Source organism: Malus sylvestris, chromosome 3 (assembly GCF_916048215.2).
Source record: "Malus sylvestris chromosome 3, drMalSylv7.2, whole genome shotgun sequence".
NCBI lineage: Eukaryota > Viridiplantae > Streptophyta > Magnoliopsida > Rosales > Rosaceae > Malus > Malus sylvestris.
The window spans coordinates 35521451-35532802 of NC_062262.1; the positions used below are offsets into that span (position 1 = coordinate 35521451).

General features: G+C 32.2%; 1 protein-coding gene across 1 annotated transcript; it reads left to right on the forward strand.

The window, feature by feature from the left end:
* Nucleotides 1-749: 749 nt before the first annotated feature.
* LOC126615859 (potassium transporter 5-like) lies at nt 750-11023 on the forward strand. The gene is made up of 8 exons (XM_050283778.1): nt 750-944; nt 1200-1425; nt 3942-4190; nt 7681-7731; nt 7833-8093; nt 8885-9052; nt 9190-9444; nt 9621-11023. The coding sequence occupies exons 1-8, from the start codon at nt 750-752 to the stop codon at nt 10607-10609; spliced, it is 2394 nt and encodes a 797-aa protein (XP_050139735.1). The 3' UTR covers nt 10610-11023.
* The last annotated feature ends 329 nt before the right edge of the window (nt 11024-11352 follow it).

Here is an 11352-nt window from a genome sequence, read left to right on the forward strand (position 1 = left end):
ATTTCAGTAGTGTGAAAAGGGATGCTTAGCTTCTAAAATTAGACGTTGTAATTCGTGAATAATATATAAAAAAAAGCCAAGGGCATATATACATATGGTACTGTAATAATTAATAGTTTAAGGGGTAACAGAATAAAGATGTAGCAATTAGAAAAGTTTCACACAAGGAGCCCATCTTCAGCCTCGAATGTCTCGTTAGGTTAGCTTCACATTATTCTCACACGCCATTGTCCTAGTGGAGAAATATGTGTTTTTTTAAATACTCGCAAGGTTTATGTTTTATATGTCTTATTAATAAAAATTAAATACACGTATTGTAATTTGTGTAAAATAATACTGCATAATAGTATTTTTTAGTACAACAAAAAATCTCTCGTCCTAACTAGCTATTGTTCTGCTAGTGCCATGAGATTTGTTTCTATATATTTTATTCAAACATTATATGTACATATGCCAACCATGCGTAAAAATATAGGTCAATGTATATGAGTAAAAAAGTAAATGAGTATATGGGAGTACGCGTTTGGATTGTGGCATCTTCCTTAATTTGCCTTTAAATATCACCTTCCATCCTTACATCCAGGAGAACACCTCCCCATAATTGCGCACCCCAGATTCCAACTCTCTCTCAAACACCTAGCTTGCTTTTGCTCTCAAAGAGGAAACTACCCACAGTTCTCTCTCTCTCTCTCTCTCTCTAGAAATTAATTGGAGTGTGTGCGAGAAGTGGCTACATAGGTGTTATAGAAATGCCTGATGAAGAGGTACTAGTGGAACACCCTACAGATCAAGGAAGCCAAGATCATCAGGAAGTTTCTGATCATCATGATCATGATAAGGATCAACTCAAAGGGAAGAAACTTTCATGGCAAAAGTTGCGACGATACGACTCCTTGGACCTCGAGTCACGCAGTTTCACAGCTCCCCATGGCCATGCCTCCAAGGTCCGTCTCCATTTTTCTTATGTTATTTAATAAAAATAGTACTATTACATGTTTTCAACCAAAAAAATATGACGAGGGTTGGAATTTAATTCTCATTTAACATAAGTTGTTTTTAACCAAAAAAATATGACGAATTCGTTATTTATTGGAGTTAAACTTGAGATTATCATTTACAAGTACAGAGATATACAGTCAAACTTAAGTACTAAATAACAATGATTTCATGTGATTTATTTTCTTTTGGACTTTTTTTAGGGCGCTGGCTGGGCAGTGATAATGCAACTGGCATTTCAGAGCATCGGAATAGTTTACGGGGACATTGGTACATCACCTCTGTATGTGTATGCGAGCACCTTCAGCAAAGGCATCAACCATGACGATGACATTTTGGGTGTTCTTTCTTTGATCTTTTACACTCTCACCTTAATCCCTCTCATTAAGTACGTTTTTATCGTCTTACTGGCCAACGATAATGGCGATGGTAAGACTCCATACATCTCCTACATCTGTATAATTACAAACAAAACAACATCGATCACTTATTAAATCCTTCCTACTTAACTATATATTCTTGTTTCCGTGGGGGGCAACGCCAGTTGTTGTTTTCAAATGCCCCGTATCCTTATCTCTTTTTAGGTTGGCATAACAAAGAAAAAAAAGAAGGAGAGTGCCAAGAAACAGCACATTCAATACAGCAGCCACTGGTAGCAAACAGAAACCTCACTGAAGCTCAAAGACACCACCGCCCTAATCCATAGAATAGTCAACCAAATTCATATATCTATATAGATATAATTAAAGAGTCTATTTTCGATTAAATTACTCGATTTTATTTAAACTTAAATATTTAATATATATATATATATATATATATATATATATATATATATATATATATAAATATACACACACACACTCGATTTTATTTAATATACACACACGCACACGCACTCCCCTCTCTTAACACACACACATAGCCCGGACCCGACCTGTAGGTCCGCTAACGTAAATATAATTAAGGGTCTCTTATAATTAAACTATTCTCAACTTTTTCAAGGGAAATAAATAAATATAAAAAAAGGACATTGACTTCCGGTGCCTCATCAGATATAGTTAGACTCAAACTTTTTTAGTTTGTATATTTTGATTGCTGAGGTTAATTTGTCAAACTTCTTATAATTAAACTATAAAAAAGAATGAGGAATTCCAGAATGAAGAATTCCCGTATAAATTCTTCCATTTCAAATCCCTAATTTTGTCTTTTTAATCCGATAAAAGCCCCAACCTTCCCCGTGTGATTTTCTGACCACGTATAAGATCAAATACACAGATGTAGGTTTTTTTTTGGGTAATTTTTAATAAAATCAATAATATGTTATCTAGCAGCAAGTGACCCTCTACCATAGTGATGGTGAGGAGTGTTGCCCTTGCACCACGGCATGGATTTAGATTTCGTCAGTTCTTTATTCTAACATCTAATTTAACAAATCTATAGTTTGACAAAAAAAAAATATATATATATATTATCTGATATAGCCTAATACCCAGTTATGATAGTTTTTTTCTAAATTGCCAAATCAAAAAAAAAATCAGCCTTTTTTAATAACAGATATCTAAAAGATCTTTACAGGGGATCGAAAATTAGTAAGCAAATACAAGTTCAGTCAATTGCTGAAAAAGCGTTTTATCTTTAGTGTTTCCTGCCACTTAGTTAGTATTATGGTCTAGTAATATTCCTCTTTACTTTTAAGTAAGAGATCTTAGGTTCGATTCTGGTCAAAGGTGAATTTGAATCATATTATTGTTAGTTCTTGTGAGGTTAAGCCCTCATCCTCTCCTTAACGTAAGTAATATCGTTTGTTAAAAAAAAATATTTGAATTCTCCCTTACTCATGAAAACACAATTTGATTTTTCAACCATATTTCATTTTATTTTAACCCGTAATTCTATTATACTGACAATACGCTTCACTTGAGTAAATGTACTCATATTTGTCAATAGAGTAAAATGCCCATATTGGCCATGTTGCTAGGAGTTTAAGTGTCTTACTTTCCTAGTTGTACGAAATGAACTTCAGATAAAAATAATAAAAAAATAATGAAAATGACTTCTAAATTTTGTATTTTATAAAAAAATAATCCTATAATTTTATTTAATGATAAGGACAAGAGAAAGAAAACAAAAACAAAAACAAAACAAAAAACCTAACTAAAGGCACTTGCAAAGAGCACCCAACCAATCCTTCAGTTGCATAACCCTTTGACACAATCCAAGCATATTTTATTCCTCTAAAATTAAAATTTCAAATTGAAGGGGGTTCCAATTCAGAACCACATATGGGGCAGTATGATTGGGAGGGAGTCAGTCAGGTGTGGGGTTGGGATGGTTGGGGGTAGGGGTGGGGCAACATCATTGACAACATCGTTGGACTCATCACCCATTTTTCTAGTAATGGTATTGAGCTATTAGCCATGCATGACTTTAACGGAGTGGACGTTGATCTCTATCATGTTTTTTTTTTTTTTTTTTTTATCTTTTTATTGCATTCTGGTGAAAGAACTAAAAATTTGGAACAAGCATCTACCATTAATTTTCATAAACAATGTAGTATCGTTAAGTTTCATAAACAGTGTCGTACCGTTAAGTTTAATAAACAGTGTCGTACCGTTAAGATTCATAAACATTGTAGTATTGTTAAGTTTCAGAAATAGTGTAGTATCGTTAAGTTTCATAAATAGTATAGTATCACTAAGTTTCATAAATAGTTTGTGTGAAAGGCGCACGGGTCCGCACGTCAATTTTTTTAAATATTAAAATTATGTCTTTTTCATTAAAATTTAAGAATTTTTCATTAAAATTTAAAGTCTTTTTCATTAAATAAAGTTTTTTATTAAAATAAATTTAGTCCAAATCATTTTCATGAAAGCCTCAAAAAAAAAGAAAGATCACTAGAGCAAATATAACGCTTCACATACGTAATTTTTATATTTTTGCAGGAGGGACGTTCGCACTATACTCTTTGCTGTGTCGATATGCCAAGGTTGGTTTGACTCCAAGTCAACAAGTGGAGGATCACGATGTTTCAAATTTTCAGCTTGAGTTGCCTACCAAAAGAGTAAAGAGAGCATCAAGGCTTAAATCTTCATTAGAGAACAGCCCATTCGCCAAAGTCTTTCTATTATGCGCCACCATGCTTGGTACGTCCATGGTCATTGGTGATGGTGTCCTCACTCCTTGCATCTCAGGTTTGTCAAATCTTTAATTAAAAAGAAAAAAAAAAACGTATATATCTATATCTCGCGTCATTTGACATGGTTGCTTGATAATATATATATATATATATATATATATAATTCTTGAAGCATATCTTTGTTCGAAAACATAATAAATAAGGTTAAATTCTTTATATATTGAATAGTTTCACTACGAGTTCTATCTAGATCTATTTTTTGTATAAAATCTCATTGAACAAATGATCAAGTCAAAAACAATATCGATGTTGAGACCTGATAGGATTTTTACCGCCTGCAAAAGTAAGGATAAAAACACTTAAAATACTTGCAAGAGAAACAAGATTGTCGTAGTATAGTTGGCTTAAGCAAGGTCGTTCTTCACAAGGATTAATTTAAATAGATTAACACCAAATCAATTCTCAACTAATTATTTAGAACAAAATTTTGGAAAAGGGTGATTTAATGACCTAAATTAAGAAAAACGAATTTAATTAAAAAGATTACTTAAAAACTGCAATTTTAAAGAAGGAGAAATAAACAATTTTTAGAATTCAAAGTGAGAAAGTACTAGATTCCGTCGTCACCTTAACAATCCTATGTAGCTCTGCTAATTACTTATGAACCATACATGCATATTTTGAAGGTTAGGTTTTCCTAGAATATATCCTACTTGGAACCTCCAACATAGAATGTATATCTAACATGCAACCCGTCCGTGGTGTCCAGATCGAATGTGAACATGCAAGACTCATTAAGTTTTATGAAAACCCTTTGAAAAACCATATAACCCTTAAAATGTGTCGTCCATCCTAAGAGGTTACACATATTAACCACAAGAAGCCTTAGTCAATTTTAGGGACAGCTCTGCGCCAAAATTGCATCGAATTACTTTCCTAAATATCCTAATGGTCGCGAATCACTAAGACAAATAGATAGTTTAAAGCACAATGATTAACAATCCAAAACTTGCATGCATAAATTCATAAGGAAATTAAAATGAAACTACATATTCTTGCTAAGGATCATGGCCTCACCCTAGCAAAAAGGATTAGTTACGCATATTCATAATTAAAATCAAAAGAATTTATTGAAATAGAAAAAGAATGAAAACACTTTGAAAGTATAAGTCTCGAAACCTCTAAGCTTTGCCCCAAAAGTTCTCTCCAAAAATTGCATGCGTTTTACCCTCTCCCTAAACCCTAGGTCTACCAAAAGGCTTATTTATACTACTCTAAATAAAATCCTCCTAATAAAAGGTCTTAGAATAAGACTAGGAAACTAAATAAATTAAAATAAAATAGGAAACTAAATAAATTAAAATAAAATAGGAAACATAATCCTAAATTGACTTGGTAAATTCGCCTAAAATCTTGCATAGCCACGTTTTGGACCTATATCAGCTCCAAAACTGGTCCAAAATAGCTGGATTTAAAACTTGGACTATTTTGAACACTTCTTCAGAAGGACAAGAACCCATCTGAGGTCATCTTGGGCTCCAAAAACGTAGTTTAAGCCCAGAAATGTCACTTTCCAGCAACTTGCACTGCTCATTCATTTAATCTCTAGAAAATAACCGCTTGGTGGAAATTGCTGAGATTTTGACACGGACAAGCTAAGGAACACACGAATGTCCTCTAATTCGTATCCCTCCAAAATTCATCCGTTTGATCATGTTTTGCTTCAGAGGAAGTCGAATGTCCTATGTTGAAAATATAAAGCAAAGTATCAAAATTCTACCAAAATAATTATCAAATTATACTAAGAATAGGGTAAAATATATAATATAATATTGACTCATCAAGACCATCTTTGTAGTTTTGACAAAAATCTCTCTACTGCCATGCTCATTGGTGTCACTCGAGTGACCCACCAAACTCTTGTGGTCACGATGGATGATTTGAGCATTACCCTTTTGAAAGTTGGAGTCACCATTCAATACATGCCCTCCAACTGCTTCATAAAATGCCTCAAAGAGAAGTTGGCCTTTTTATTATTTTTTTATGGGAGATTTTGGATGCGGTCCTTAATCATGAATATTCTTTAATTGAAACCTTGTTAGTTTTTAATTTTTGATTGAGATCCCTAAAATTAATGTGATAATTTATTTCTATGTACGTTACTATTTTTTTAAAATTAAAAATTAGAAATTTTAGTTGTTTATATAAATGAGATTTTAAATAAAAAACCATAATTTGTGGGATTAAAAATATTAAAATATAATCTACTATTGTGTGTGTGTGTGTGTAAACATGGGTACATTCATCAAAATTAACCAAAAAAATCAAAACATGGGTACATTCTTCAAAATCACAAAAAAAAAAAAAAAAAAAAGATATTAGGCTTAATAACATTAGTAAATTTCTTCGGTTAAACTTGACATAGATACATTTTAAAATCAAAGAAAAAAGAATGTACCCATATAAGTTTAAAAATGGATTAGAAAAAAATTGAATAGATTTTATATTAAAAAATGGTACATTTTACATATAACAATTTTGTATATTTAAGAATGAGTACATTTTAAGATTAAAAAGTTTTACATGAATGGGTACATATAATTAGCATGGGTACATTTAGCAAAATAAAAAAAAATATGGGTACAAATACAAATAAACTTTAAAAAATATGGGCACAAAAAGAAATTAATATATGGGTACAAATTAAAATTGAAAAGAAAATTGGTACAAATTAAAAAAAAATTACATATTAAAAATGGATACAAACTAAAACTAAAAATATATGATAAAAAATTTAGTCATAAATATAAATATACTAATTGTAACATTTTTAACATTAAATGAATATATTTAGAAATAAAAAATATTTAATTATTGAAATAATTAATGATTTAATAATACCAAGGACCTTGATCAAAAATTAAAAATAAATAGGATTTTAATCAATAGAGTAGTAAAAGGAAGGATGAGAACCTAATTTTTCCTTTTTTTATTTATAAAATATTAACTAGCCAATTACATGTGTATAATCATGTATATTTGCTAAATACATTAGCTATGGGTCTACTGGTTGCTACTGCTTCAGCAGATAGAGCTTTTTTGCTATGAATATTTTGAAATGTCCATTGCGTAACCGAATGGAGATCAATGGTTGAGTAATAGTATGATGGTTTATACTGAGAGCAATGTTTTTTCTTCCATTGATAATGAAGTTATAATGCAGCATTTTCAAAATATCAAAACTCGTCGTGGACAATTGTAACTTGTATTGTTATTTGTTTTATAAGTTATGAATGATGGAACTATGGTTGATTTTTAAGGTTATTATATGTCTAAAAAAATATTTTTAAACTTTTATATGTGACCCTCCGAATAATTTTTTCTGAATCCGCCACTAGTGTCACTGACTGGAGCACTAAAATTTTGAGTCATTAATTCTGCAATAAGACAAAAATCAGTAGCGTCCCTTACTCTCGCATGATTATGTGCTTGATTTCTTTTGACTTGAACATGTAACAAATTTTTTTGTTCCAATTTGATGGCAGTTCTTGCGGCCGTTGGAGGAATCAAACGAGCCACATCTGCAATGACAGAAGGTAATGATAATTTGATACACATATTATTAATTTGTGTGTGATATATAAAATGGATAGTGAAAAGATAATGTGATTAATTTTAATTTAATTTGTGTGTACAGATTGGGTTGTTTTGATATCAGTAGCCATCTTGATTGGCCTATTCATGGTTCAAAGATTTGGAACTGATAAAGTAGGCTACAGTTTTGCACCAATTATTTGCATTTGGTTTATCATGATTGCTGGAATTGGTGTCTACAACTTCATCAAGTTTGATCCGACGGTGGTCAAGGCTCTAAACCCACAATACATAGTAGATTACTTCAGGAGGAACAAAAAAGACGCTTGGATTTCTCTTGGTGGCATTGCCTTAGCAATAACAGGTTTCCAATTTACTTCATTCAAAATTCCCTATGTTTGGACGATGGAAATAAACTTGGAATTTGAATAAAAGTCAGAATTTATAAATTGACATATACAAATTCTCTTGTTTGAATTCATAAACCTAGAAATTTAGAATTTCCGCGTGGAAAAAAATCTTGGAATTTAGAACCTCCAATTCCCCAAGTTTAAATTCCATGTAAATATGTGTCATTTCCTAATTTCTATGATTGAGAGTTTAAAAATAACAAAATTTGTGTTCAATTCCATTGTTATTTTCGGTTAACCAAACAAGAAAATTCACAAATTCTAGAAAATAAAATCTCGTCATTTCAATTTCCATCATTTTAAAATTTCTTAGTAATCTAAAATTTCTTCATCAAAACATAGGTGTTTATTTTGGATTTTAAATAATTTATAAAAGTCCAACGGTATTTAATCAACATTTTTAAAGAGTTTATACAAGTTCATAGCAATGCGGGTGTACTCAATCAAAGATTTTGAAGGAATTAATTTATAAGTCCATGTGGATTCAAGATTTTGATTTAAAAAATTAAGTGTTTTGATGAATTTAGAGGAATTCCATATATAGTGTATCAGTGTATTTTAGGTTTTAGCGAATCCAGTTTCTCTCCCATCATATTTTGAGAGAATTCACGCAAAATTCACATAAAATCTATGAAATGTCAATTAAAATTCCATGAGTTTATAACTCTTTTAAATTCTTCAAATTCTCTACTTACACACTAAAATATTTATTAATGAAAGCACCAATTACATTCACAAATTGCAGGAACTGAAGCTTTATTTGCTGACGTGGGACACTTCACAGTGCGATCCATTCAAATAAGTATGTGCGCAGTTACTTATCCAGCTCTAGTATTGGCATACACTGGACAAGCCTCTTTTCTTCGCAAGCACCATCTTCTTGTTGAAGATACCTTCTTCGAGTCAATACCAAGTAAGAATATAATATTATAAATTATAGTAACCTTTTACGAGCTAAGGATCAAATCTCCATAATATTCTAATGGATAGAATGTTAAGTTTCTACCCATACGTCTCGGATTATGTACTAATTGTGCTGAATGCATGCAGAACCTTTGTATTGGCCCATGTTTGGAGTGGCTGTAATGGCATCAATCATAGCTAGTCAAGCTATGATTTCAGGGACTTTCTCAATAATCCAACAATCACTATCATTAGGGTGTTTCCCTCGTGTGAAAGTCGTGCACACATCGACCAAGTATGCCGGACAAGTTTACATTCCGGAAGTGAACTACCTTCTCATGTTAGCTTGTGTTGGAGTCACTTTAGGGTTTCGAAGCACTGAAGAGATCGGCAATGCATACGGTAATGTTCTCTTGCTCTTTTTTTTTGGACAAATTCAAACAAATGCTTATGTTGCCATAATCAATCTAACCCTGAGCCACCGTCTCACATTCAAGAAAGAGAGTCAAATTAATACATGGTCCATATTAAAAGTCTGATAGGAAAATTTTTCTGTGTCCATACGGATATATATACAGGTATAGCAGTGGTGTTTGTAATGACGCTTACATCATCCTTCCTAGTGCTAATCATGATCATGATATGGAAGACCAACATATTCCTCGTCATCTCATATGTTCTTGTCATTGGAAGTGTAGAGTTTCTGTATCTAAGTTCAGTGCTCTACAAATTTAACCAGGGCGGATATCTTCCCCTTGCGTTTGCCACAGTGTTGATGTTTGTAATGTTTGTGTGGAATGATGTGCATCAAAGGAAGTACTATTACGAGCTTAATCACAAAATTTCTCCCGAACAACTCAAAGAAATCGCCATTGATGCAAACTTTTCTCGTTTGCCTGGCCTTGCCGTGTTCTATTCGGAACTTGTTCAAGGCATCCCGCCGATCTTCAATCATTATGTTGCGAATGTTCCTGCATTACACTCCGTCCTTGTTTTTGTCTCAATCAAATCGTTGCCTATAAGCAAGGTTCCGTTGGAAGAGCGCTTTCTTTTTCGGAGAGTAGAGCCTAACGATCTGAATGTGTTCAGATGTGTTGCAAGATACGGGTACACGGATGTTCGCAATGAGAACGAACCCTTCGAAGGATTGTTGGTGGAAAAGTTGAAAGAGTTCATAAAGAATAGTTTTTGGATATCTCAAGGAAATAATATGCACAGTACTAATGGGGAGATCAAGTTTGAGATCAAGGAAGAATTCAAAGACGGGACTTTGGCTAACGGTGGAGAGAATTTGAAGGAGGATTTGAAGAAGCAAGTTGATGATCAAGATGACCAACAAGATTTGTTGGACAGAGATATTGAGGCAATAGACAAAGCATGGAGGTGGGGAGTTGTTCATTTGATTGGGGAAAATGAAGTGACGGCTGCCAAAGGAGCTGGTCTAGCGAAAAGAATTTTGATTGATTATGCTTACAATATCTTGAAGAGAAATTTGAGGCAGAGTGATAAAGTATTTGATATTCCTCATAAGCGCATGTTGAAAGTGGGCATGACTTATGAAATTTAGGGCAAAAGAAAGTGGATACAAAGATTGAGTACATCCTTGGAGAAAAAAGTTAATTGGAACACAGTCTCGTACACCAAGTGTTACAATAAATTTACTGAATTTTATTTTAAAATTAATAGTCATAATAAAATTTACTTAATTTTATTTTAGATGTATCCAACCAATTGTTTTGTAACACTTGGTGTAACGAACCATTTTCTCGGTACACTAAAATCTCTTCGCATCCTTGAGAAAAACTTATTAAGGTGATTAATTACTAGCTACATCAAATAGATAAATAAATCTAGTAATTGTTTAGAACATTATTCATGTCCTATAGAATAGATTACAATTCCGGGCTCCTCCACGAGAAAGAGTGCAATTGTAAAATGTACATATACACACACTTATATTTATATGCTATCCTCCATTGCTAATGCATTTCTCTTCATTTGTCTAGTAAAGTAGCAATTGGTTATTCATGCTATGTATTTTGTCTACAAGTCTTTCTTCCTTCTTTTTCATGGTCTACCCTTATTTATATGTTCTTTTTCTAGTGCAATATATTACTAATTGTACTAGAATTTTATTAATTCATGTATCATATTATTAATAGACAACATGTATTCGGAAAAATTGGAAATATAGCCATTATGAGAACCACCTAATGAAATATAGCTTATCTTTTCCAGTTGTTATTAAATTAATCAAAATTAAAGTGAAAAAAACTTAACTGCCCTTAAGTTAAAACTCTCTTCTCCTCC

Bases quoted from the DNA above. Each gene is read 5' to 3' on its own strand.
- LOC126615859 (XM_050283778.1), top strand. From the start codon at position 750: ATGCCTGATGAAGAGGTACTAGTGGAACACCCTACAGATCAAGGAAGC. The intron at 945-1,199 runs GTCCGTCTCCAT...GACTTTTTTTAG, and splicing joins CCCATGGCCATGCCTCCAAG to GGCGCTGGCTGGGCAGTGAT. The intron at 1,426-3,941 runs GTAAGACTCCAT...ATATTTTTGCAG, and splicing joins GGCCAACGATAATGGCGATG to GAGGGACGTTCGCACTATAC.